General features: G+C 29.2%; 1 protein-coding gene across 2 annotated transcripts in view; it reads left to right on the forward strand.

Annotated features, from left to right (window-relative positions):
• Positions 1 to 12305, forward strand: part of LOC136975783 (transcriptional regulator protein Pur-beta-like) — a 110024-nt gene that overhangs the window by 40238 nt on the left and 57481 nt on the right. For both annotated transcript variants that reach the window (XM_067270903.1, XM_067270904.1), the window contains exon 2: positions 11731 to 11852. In XM_067270903.1, the coding sequence (XP_067127004.1) occupies positions 11731 to 11852 (122 nt within the window). The remainder of the gene's footprint in view (positions 1 to 11730; positions 11853 to 12305) is intronic.

Below are 12305 nucleotides of genomic sequence, written 5' to 3' on the forward strand. Positions count from 1 at the left end.
AATACAAACATTTTCATTTTTATACAAATTTAAAATAGTGAACAAATAAATCATTCTTCTCAACAATACGTCTAACTTGAAATGCTGAACTGATGGACTAATTTGATAGGTAACAGTGGATTATTTGCAACATAAATGTTTTCTTAAAAATAACTATAATCATATTTGTTATTTTTAATACCTGCAAATTGAGCTGATTGAGATATATGCTTAAATCTAGAGTTTATTTATATTGAGATTACCACAAGCACTAAAAAATGAATGTTGATAAGAACTGCTAGAGTTGGTGCATGTGAATCCCACCTATCTTTTGGTGACTGTTTAATATGTTTCAAAATAGAAGCAATGATATCTGATTTAGCAGCACTGATTTTCGAAACTATTTCTTTCAAACTTTGCTGCAAAATGACTTAACAACACACATTCAAACTGAATTAGCAAATGACTTAATTCAGTTTGAGTGTAGTATCTTTTGAGCTTTTCTAGGGTTGCCAGCCAGTGACATTTACAAGTATACAAATGAATATAGAGCTATTAAGCTGGAGTTTAGACTCAATTGTTAAGTTAAATTGTTTAAAACTTGAGGGTTAGAATGTCATCAATATACCTCCTATATAATAGGATGTTAGGGAGATATTTCGGGATGAATTCCGACTCCAGCCTCCTCACTACTAATTCACACACGTCCCCTGCGATGGGGCTGCCCACTGGGACCCCTCTTTGCTATTCATATGTTATTCCATTGAACCGGAAGAAGGAGTTGTAGCAAAGCAAATGTGCCATTTCCAGGATGTGTTGGTGCAACGTGCTATCTTTTATGATGTTAAATAGGGTATCCCTGATCGTGCAAAATACAGGTGGGAGTTTAATCTGATGGGTATAGTGCTTTAAAAAAGGTACAGTCAAACCTGTTTTTATGCGGGGGATAGGGACCGCATTAAAAAAAAATGCATAAAAAAATCGCACGAAACTTCACGTATGGCTGTAAAAAATAGTTTTCGCAACACAATTAAAAAAATATTTTTTTTATGCAGTCAACAGGGACCGCATAAAAAAGTCTCACATAGAAAATAACTCAAAACTGTACGAAATAGAATTTATTGACAACAGATGCCAGCACTTGACTGCATCGTCTGGTCTATTGTCTGTTTTACATATTTTTGTCCAGGTGGTGTTTTGTTGACTTAAAAAGTAAATTATTTCATTTTTTGCATATTCATGCAATAATATTACTATAATAAGTGCATTTATGCTATAATAAGTTTATTTAGCTATAATAAGTCAACGTGAGACATGACGAATCGCACGAGACTAGTCGCCAACTATACCGCACAAATAAAAAACCGTACAAATTAAAAATTCGCATTAAAAAATCGCACAAATAAAAATCGCACATAAAAAGAGCGCATAAAAACAGGTTTGACTGTATATTGATGACATTCTAATCCTGTGGAAACAAGAACTTGAGGGTTGTTGAGCAGAAATTGAGTGATGTGTTTATTTATGCATATAAACAGAACTGAATTCCTCACAAGTTTTTTAAGCATCCAAAATTCCAGTTTAAGTCTAAGTTAATGTTTTCCTGTGATATTCCTGAAGGACACCATCTGATCATGATTCCAAATAGCTTACAACATTCATCAACCTGGACTTTTGATGTCCATACCAAATTTGGTCTAGATTGGTCAGGTGGTTTCAGAGGAATTTATTTAAATGTAATGATATTTGCATGTAAAGAAAAAAGTTTGCTTGCTCAGCAAACTCATTTCATTGCTTCATAAACAACTCAATTAATTCTGAAATTAAACATAAAAGTAAAAAAGAATTTAAAATTTTTAGAAACAAATAATTCTTACTGAAATTTAATTTTTGCACATTTTAAATTCCTTATTTTAAATCATAATGCCATTTGGCTGCATTGTTTTGTAAGCAGTGCAATAGCTCATGACCCAACAGAACACAGTATACATTGGAACGAAACATAAAACGTGACACACAGTGTTATAACTGATAAGTACCATAAATTGACAAAGCAAGCATAAAAAACAATTTGAAAATAAATCAATTTTTGCATTATACTTTTACTTTCATTACCAAATATCTATTTGAACTAAGTTTAAAGTTCTCTACAGCAAAGTATGAGCATAGAAATTAACTCTCAAATTCATGTAATCTAAAACAGCTATAATAGCTGTTTTAGATTACATGAATTTGAGACATAAACAGCTATATATTCTGTATATGTTTTGTGTGTTAGAAAGACTTAGGCAGGGTACTGATGGAGGAACTGTAGAGATGTGTCAAAAGAAAATTGGTCTATGAGGAACATCTGGAAGTAATTAAGGATATGTATAATTGTAAAACTAATGTTAGATGTGCAGCAGGAAGCACAGTGGCCTTTCCTATTGTTGGGATACATCAGGGCTATATCCTAAGCCCATTGCCTTTTGCTATCATGATAGATGTACTAACAAAAGAAGTGAGATTGAAGAGACTATGGTCTATGATGTACACTGCTGACATTGTTTTATGTGCTGAAATAACGAAGGAAGCTGAGAACAGGTAGAAGGATTGGTGGATGGCACTAGAAAATAGATGTTTGAGATTGAGTGCAATTGAATTTACGATGTGGGAAATGATGATGAACAATTTGTTAAGATGAGAGAGGTCAGTAATTGCCTAAGACAGAAGGATTCAAGTATTTGTTATTTTATGGATAGAGGCACAGCTAGTGAGAGAGAGGTCAGTCATAGAATACAGGCAGGTTGGCAAGGTTGGAGAAGGATGTTGGATGTTTCATACAATAGAAATATTTTACCAAAACCAAAAAGAAAGGTTTATAAGGTTTATGAAATGGAATTGTTGTCTTTAACTAAGAAAAGTTTGAATAGGTTGGATGTTATTGAAATGAAAATGCTGAGATGGGTATGTGGAGTGACAAGAAGGGACAGGATCAAAAACAATATGGTGAGGGAAACTTTGGGAATTGAGAAAATCTCTAAGAAAATTAGTGTGTCAAGATTGCAGTGTTTGGGTGTGTGGAAAGAAGTTTTTTAGATTATGTTGGAAAATGTTTGATGGAGATGGATTTTGTCGAAAGAAGAAGAGGTAAACTGAGAAGATGATGGCTTAACAATATCTTTGAGGATATGATGGTTTTTGGAATTGATCAGAACAGAGTGAGTTGGAAGAAAGTGATCTGCAACAGTGACTGCACGAGATTGGGACTAATATGCTGAAGAAGAAGATATTGTGCTAGAAACATTTTAACCAATTGCAATGTTGAGTGTAAAATGTAACATTGAATTAATATATTAAAAATGCCATTTAAAAAGTTTTAAACAGCTAACACGCCAAATATTAATATAAAAAGAATCATGTATATCACTGTCTGTTGGCATTATGAAAAAATGATTTATTTTGCAAGCATTCTAAAACTGTCCTCTTTGGGCAGAATCATTGTTAGAGATTCTAGAGAATAAAACATTTGAATTCAAGAATCCAAACATGAACCAACTTTTTTCAAAATTGTTTGTCCTGCACATGCATGAAAATTTACGTGTACAGTTTACAAAAATTATATATTAATACAAAATATGATGGGAAATGATCATGAACAATTTGTTTGGATTTATAGTCAATTGATTAAGGCAATAGTTTGATAGAATATCTATGTATTGGGCTTCAGGATGTTTAGTATATAAATATTTTGGAATTTGTAGAGTTCGGTGACATACTTGTTACATGGGATATATACAATTGAAGAATTGTACGAAGAGAGTTAGCAGGCTGATACAATTGAGGAGGAGTCACCTAGTGAACATTCTAACACTGATCTAAGTGTAGTGCTGAAATTTAGCAAGTCGTGAAGACTTTCCTGATGAATTTTAGCATGAACAAACAGGCTGTACATGGCATTACTAATATCAGGCAGTTGCTGTATTCAATAGGCAGAAAATCAGCATCAAAACAACCGAGATTGAAATTTTTTTTAACAAATCGAAGTCAAATTAAGTGCTAATGAGCATATGTAATTTGCCTCCTGTGCATACAGTATATGCCAAGGATGGTAAACCTCTTTGAGCCAACCTGCCATGTAGTAAGTATACTTAGCTTTAAAGATGTTTATGCATGCCAAAGTTTTAGACTTCAAATAATGATATTTAAAGAAAATAAATGAATATGCTTTAATTACAATAAATGAAAAAAAGATTATCAGAAAAGGTGATAAACCAAAAAGATGATTGAAAAAGACAGATGATCAATTGAAATTGTATGATTTGTTATGAGCCAGATGATTTCTTTTTACATGCCATTTTGGGCACATGTGCCATATGTTTGCCATCCCTGGTATATACAGTTTCCATCAGCATTGTCATACACATGTATGGCATAATTTATTATCTTGTAACATACATATTTTTATACAATAGATATCTTAAGAGACTGAATAATTTCAAGTACAGGTATTTCTTATATGTAAAGGGTTAAATAATAGATATTTTCTTGGATGGGCGAGAAATCCATTGTTTGTGATATAACAAATTCTCAGATGATCTCAGACCATCTCAGATTGTCATTGGATGATTTTCGGCTGCCCAAGTAATCTGTTAAAATGAGATTCTACTGTAGATACCTAATATACAGTAGATATCTTTATCAAGAATAATAATGTATTTATAAGAATTGAAAGATTGCCTATGTTGAAATTAAGTTGTTTTAAAGAAGGAAATAGTAATATTACATGAGTAAATGCTCTCTTGATTAAGGCTTTAAAAGATGCTATCTTAAAATGATTCAAGTTGTGCAAAGCTTTAGGGTTAAACAATTGGTTGTAATTGGGTTCTTAAATATTTTAGTAGAAATTTAATCATCGTTAAAAGAGAGGAGGATGTCTAAAAAAATCTGCTTCCTGCTTTCTTGCTCCAACCATAGTTTGAATATGTAAAACTGGCTATTGATATCACTGATGAACTTTTGTAGGTTAGGTTGTCTATGCCATATAATCAAAACATTGTCTATGAATCTTGTATACAATTGCATCTGTTATTTAATTTTAATGCTGAAGTTCATTTTTTCAGTGATCTCAATACTATTTCACATAGCACCTCTGATAATTTCCTCCCAGAACACATTGACTTACCACAGATAGGGCCTAATCAGATATTGGAACTAGCCCATTTGGTCAGCTAAAGTTACGTACATGCAAAGGAAGAGGTTGATCAACCATTGTGATTATATGTATGGTGTGATATTGGAGGTAATCATATTATTTGAATTTATAATAGGAACAAATATTTCAATTTTTTGTTTATATTTTGTATAACCAAAATACAAAATTATTCATTACATCATAATTTTAATTTTGGTTTGGCTTTATTATTATTTACATAATAATGTCATATGGAAGGTTTTTTTTGGTCACATTCTATTAATATATGATAGTTAAATTCAAACAGGCTATAGATGTTCAATATAGAATTCTGCTTCACATGCTGCAGGGCACTGAAGATAGCCAAAAATATTCATTTTTTAATCAGTGAATGCTGGAAAGTGAGAGGAAGGTGTGAATTTTAGTATTTAGAATATTTAGAAGATATGGAACTATCTTCTAAATGCTAATGCTGGAACGCATTAGAATTAACAAGTTGACGATTAAATTATTACTAAACAAAATAAAACCCAAAAACTTACAATTCAGCATTTAGTTTTCTGGAAAACAAACATTTTTGGATAATTTAACTTATCATCTTCAGGTTCAAACTACGGGATAATGATGGGATTCCAAAATATTGATTAAAAATAATTCAAATGTAGTGCACATTCCATTTAAAAATTATATTGTCCAGTTTGGTATTGCATTTGTTACTAAATATCTCTACATTCTACAAAAAAATATATTCATTACATTTAATAATTTTGTGCATGTAGACTAATTAATACTGCTTTATATAGAATATTATTAATTATAATAAATATTACTCATAGATATTTTAATGTTATACATTTTTATTTTTTTAATATATCTTTTAGTGTGAACAAGTTCGGCAAACAAAATTCTTGATCATTTTTATCATTGGGAATATTTAATAGTTTTTTTAAGTATTCAATTTCTGACAATTCTATTTTGAATTTATATAAAAAAGAAAGTATTATATGGTTGAAGTATGGAATGACTGAATAATTTATTTATGTGTTTTTGCTTTCTTATTATAACTGCTTCTAACATAAAAATAAACTTAAATCACTTTAAAATTCTGTTATTTGTTTTTTCCAATTGAAAATTTATTTTATATCTGTTTTAATTTTAAAATGTTTGAATCTTAATGTTTTAATAATAACTGAAACAAACAGTATTTTTTAACAAGCTAAACAAAGAATACAATAGTATTCCAAATCTAATTTTTGTAGGATTCCTGTATTTTAAAATATTGTGTTTGACCTTGCATTATCTTATCAACTGACAATAGTATTATTCTTACACAATATTTATTTTTAATGAGAGTTTTAATTGGTTTATTAACAAATATATTTTTACATGTTTATTGTTGTTCTACTTCTTTGGAACTGAATCAATAAAAACATCTTTTCTATGGAAAAGGATCAGTAAAAATATCAGCTAAAAATAATACTTAATTTTTAAATAGTTAAATCAGTATGTCAATATTTATGTTATTTGTTCTTTGATTCTGTAGTGATAAATCTTGTACCACTCTCCATTATTATTAGTTGTATAAAATGTTTTTGTCACAATTTTCTTTTTTAATTAAGAGCAAAAAACATTTAACTTTCTTTTGTTAAATTACAAACTATTACAATTTATGTAGTAGAGCAGTGTTTAAAAAATACAACTAGTAAGATCACTAAACATAATACTAACATATCACACTTTCAATTAATGCAATGAGACAACTTAAAGATATTCAATGTTTAATTTGTTTATGTGCTGATTCATTTAAGTTTGTTAGCATTTTCTATTTTTGAAACTCAGTTAAAACATTGACATATCTTGTAGATTTTCCTAAAGTGCTGTTATTTTCTGTGCTATTAATTTATTTATATATTTCCTGTGAGCTACAGTGACACATAACTCACAAAAATTGCTATGCAGATGCAGGCTATGGCCTTTACCTGCTTTCAAGTTCATTTGTAACCCATGAGTTATCTTTGTTTTTAATGTAGAAAATTATGGTATACTAAAATGTATTTGTTGTTAGCTAATATAATTGATATATTAAAACTTTTTCTGCAAAAAACAACAACTGTACAAGTAAACTGGAACAATACATGCTGAGAATCATACCTAAATGCAAAATTTTCAGCAAAGAAACACCTAAATTCAATATTTGAACGTTTTCAGCCACTGTTTAATCAGCTGTCTTCAGGAAATGTAAAACAACAAAACTGTTCTATATATAGAATGCATTCTAATTTACAAAAGTTTCAAATCAGTTCGAACAATGGTTGTGATGTATCGTACGCAATGTATATTTTTTAGGAGTATATTTCCATGTATTTGGTACAGGGATGTAATCTGTGTTGATGCATGCTCCACTCCTGTCAGCTCTGTAGATTTCTCTGGCCTCTAATGATCTTACGTATTGTCGGTCGAAGACCCTGTGTATTAGGGTAGCTTCATCCCAACAGGGAGAAATCCCCAGATCTGTGGCATAACAGGCTAAAGCCATATTAGTGTTTCCTTTTGCTACATCATACTTGTGATCTCGTAACCTGGCTTGCAACGATCTATACATGGAACCAATATATATTAGTGTACTGTTGAACCTATCATCCTGTAGTGGGATGCAGTAAACCCCTGGTGCTCTTGTGTCTTCTGTGCTGTCTTTAGTATTAGACAGAAGGCAGAAAACATTGGGTTCCTTTTGTACACTACAAGTATGTTTAAATCTTTGGCAATCTTCCTGTAAATGTGATGAAGGGATGGTTCTTAGCTTAGGACTACCCGATTACTTTCTGTTTTGTTAACGTTAGTAACATTGGTGTTGGATAACAGCATGAAGTGTGGACGCTAGAGTGTTGATAAATGAGTGGCTGTATCCGTGCTTGGATGCAACATGTTTCAGTTCTAGCTCCTTGTTGGTATCTGACAGCTCAGTACGATGTGAGTAGGCTTTCACTACCATGGGTCAGCTGAATTGACGGTATGAATAGGGGAATGGAAGTAGGTTTGTGGTAAATTGTGGTGATGAACTTATTATCAGCAAATCTTGATGTCTAAGAAATTAATGTCTGTGTAACTTTCTTGATTTAATTTTAGTGTTAATTTATAGTTGTTAGTATTAAACACTTTTAACATGTCCTCAATATCTGGTCTATTTCTCCATATAATCAAAATGTCATCAACGTATCAGGTATAAATAAGGATATTATGTTTGTAGTTTACTAAGGACTGCTCCTCCAATTGTCGTATGACAAGTTCACAAAGATCGACTGAAATGGAGCTACCCATAGGTACCCCCTTCTTGATGTACAGTACATGCATTCATCAAAGTAAAAACAAGAGGAATAGCACAATAGGTGTGTCAGCTCTAATATCTGAGAGTGGAAAGACTGAGCATCAGGGGTAGTGCTTAGAAAGAAATCTCTTAAAATGCAAAAACATGATTTTAAACAAATAGATGGAAACATGGATACAAAATTGAACACTGTAAGATATTTGCTCCCATTTAACTTAATAGCAGCAAGTTTGGAGAGATGTGCGCCTGAATTGGAGATCGTATATGTATATGATTGAAGGTGGCACTTTAACGAGTGATGGATCCGTTTTTCCAACAAGAATGTTGGGGATCCGGCTTTATCGATCACAAGACATAACTGTTGACCCAGTTTATGTGTTTTAGCAAAAGTGAACAGGTGGGGGTGAGGGGAGCTGACTATTGTGTGCTGCAGGCATAATGCCACTGCTAGCCAGTGTGCGTGAACCTACCAACACAATTTTGTAGTCTTGTTATATATGAAGCATCGGCGAGCTGACATTGCGTCTCTACTATGTATTGCTGTAATAGATGGATGCAGGTGGCCCTTTTCACGATCACAACCACCTTGCTTTTATCAGCCTTGACCAATGTGATGTCTTGGGATCTGAGGCAATTGTTACTTCATTTGATGAAGTCCCAGAATTTATGAACTTTCAGCTCCTGTTTGTGTTCCTCAATAGCAACTATGCCTTCCATCTAAGATATTCCTTGAGGGTGTATGGATATTTATTATTTCCAGACAATAGTAATTTCTCCATATTCGGTATAACAGATAATGGATTAGATGCTGCAGGCTGAGGAATGAACATCGGTCCAAATTGGAATGTCCTTTGGGAGTATTCTGGAGGCGAAATGTCCCAGCAAGTTATGACGTTGCTGGTTTTAGGTTTGGGACATTGTTTTTGCATTTTGAATATCCCCTTGAGCTTTTTATCATATCTACATGTGATGAATGCCTCTATATCAATGACTCTAGAGTTCACATATTTCAAGATGTTGTAATCATGTTGATATAACTCACCAGTCGATTAAACAGTGGCCAAAAACGTTTGAATATTGAATTTAGGTGTTTCTTTGCTGGAAATTTTGCGATTAGGTGTGAAACTTTTTCTGCTTTTATTTTTATATTAATAAAGATTATTAGGTATTGTTTTTAAAATATTTACTTATAAAATTGCTTGTTTTTAGAGTTTCTCTCTAGAATTAATTCAAATGCAAATGTAAAATGATAATTATTAGCTTTCAGTTCAGTATGTCATTTATAATAATATGATCTTATGAGTCTGTACTCCAAATTACATTTTTTTTTAATATAAAGTAGATTCATCTTTTGATTCATTGTTATTGGATTCAATTTTTTTTTTTAAATAAAAATATTTTAATAATAAAATAAAATTGAAACATGATAGTTGCTATAGCTACCATTGTTTATGAGTGCAACAGACCTAATTTAATTATCTCGAGTATGTCTTTGGAGAATGGCTTCTATTTTTTTCATATTTTGCTATGTTATTAAATGTATTTTTTAAAGTTTTATAGTAAATGTTTTTTTAACAAATAATTTTTTGTATTCATGGACCAAATCTTTTGAGGGTATAATTTGCTTATAAATTTTTAACCTTTTAAGACATACAAATAAGTCTTATAAAAATAATTAATTAATTAATTGGATGGAAAAATGCTTGTAAGAACAGAAAGGAAAAATGTATTAAATAGAATACATAGCTGAGTATTTTTAATTGAATATCAAAAGAAAAGAATATGCTCTTTAATTCTAAATTGAATTCTGAGAATTATAAAAAAGAAATTTTTTTCAGAATATCAAAATTTCATTTCAGAACTTTCTAGACAAATAGTTCATACATTTAAAGTATATTTATGTTACCCTAAAATTGATAATTTATTATTTATTAAAGCTATAGCCAGATAAATATTTTAAAAATATATAGTTATTTTGCCTGTAAAGTTAGAATGAAAGCTGTCAAGATTTAAAATTTTATTATAATTTTTACAATTCAATTTTAGAACCAACAGTTTGTTTTTTCCTTTTCAATGTTTGATCAAAAATGCTCAACTGTACATTTTATTAAATATATTTTTCCTTTGCCTGCTCTTAGGCATATTTTTCCATTTAGTTTTAAAATGTATTTCCTAACTCTATAAATTTTTTGTTTTGTATGTATTTAGTCTTGAATAAAAACATGATATTTCGTTATTTTTTTTATAGATAATTGGCATTTTTAATAATACTTTAATTTGTAACATTCAAATTTCCGATCTTTGTTATCTTGTCATTATTTACGTGCTTTATCAATATTTTAATATTATCTTTATAATGTAATTGAATGTTTAACAATGTTAGTAGATGCGATTTTGAATGAATGATAGGGTATACTTTCTTTTTACACATTAATTTAAAAACAATTTCTCACAAATTTGTAAAAATTTAATAATTTATAACAATATATAATGTTAATTAATAATAAATATACTATAAATGAATACTAAGTAGAAATGCTGACTCTCATGTTTATTTTTAAAGTTTAGATTACAGGAATTTTTAATATTTGTGATTTTATGTTACTCTTCGATTTATCAAAAAGAAATACAATGTAAGCTTATTTCTTAATATTAAATTATTATATTATAGTGAAATTCAATATAAAGTATTAGCATTGTTTCAATTTTTAAAAGATATTTTTTTAATAAACGAAATATATGATTAAAAACTGAAATGTATGTATTATAAAAACATAAAAATAACCTTTTCTGAAAATTATTTTTTATTGATTGTAATTAATTTTAGACTTAATTAAAAAGTTTTTTTACTTTAAAAATAATTAAATGTAATTATAAAATTTGATTTATATATATTTTTTAAAAGTGGATTGAGACTTTTTAAATATGCATTTTTATTTTCATAGAAGAAGAAACTTTGATATATTTTAATACAATAAAAATTATTATATTTAAAATGTATTTAACAATACAATGTATATATTATACATAATACATGAAAAGTAATTTAAAATATTTATTTTCATAAATTATAAATGTTTATCAGAAATTATTTAAATGAAAATATTTTTATATATTTAGTTTACAACAACTATTTTTTTTAAAATTTATATCACTGAAAACATAAATGGAAATTAATATATTATAAAAAATGAAGTAATTACAGATTATGTGCTCAAAATAACAATAAATGTGTGATGTTTTATTTTCATAGGAGGGCAGCTTATGCCGCAAGGGGAACAGGAATTGGCCACAAAGATGTTGCAGATCCAGTCCAAAAGGTTTTATTTAGATGTTAAACAAAACAGAAGAGGAAGATTTATCAAAGTGGCAGAGGTATTAATATGACTTATGAATAGTATTCCCTTTTTAATATATTTTCATATATGGGTTAACTGTGCTAATCAAAAAATATTTCTTTTAATATAATGCTCTAATAATAATAAATTCTATACACAGAGTAACAATATTCAATTCAATGATATATTTTAATTATTTGTAAAACTAAATAAATAGTTAAATATAAAAATATCAAGAGAGTCAAACTGGAATTTAATTAAAGTATCTTTTAATACTGAAAAGTAATTAATTTAATGGAATAATTTTTTTTATTTAGAAATATTTCTAAGAATTTTTACTTATGAAATATTTACAATTATACTTTCTTTTTATTGACAATGATTCTAAAATTGCTATTTATATTGATTACATTAATATTTTTCCTAAATTTATTATTTATTTTAAATTGTATTAGAATAGTTTCAGTTAATCCAGCATTGAATCTAGACT

The sequence above is a fragment of the Centruroides vittatus genome, unplaced genomic scaffold (genome assembly GCF_030686945.1).
Source record: "Centruroides vittatus isolate TY-2023 unplaced genomic scaffold, ASM3068694v2 contig_388, whole genome shotgun sequence".
In the NCBI taxonomy this organism is placed as follows: Eukaryota; Metazoa; Arthropoda; class Arachnida; order Scorpiones; family Buthidae; genus Centruroides; species Centruroides vittatus.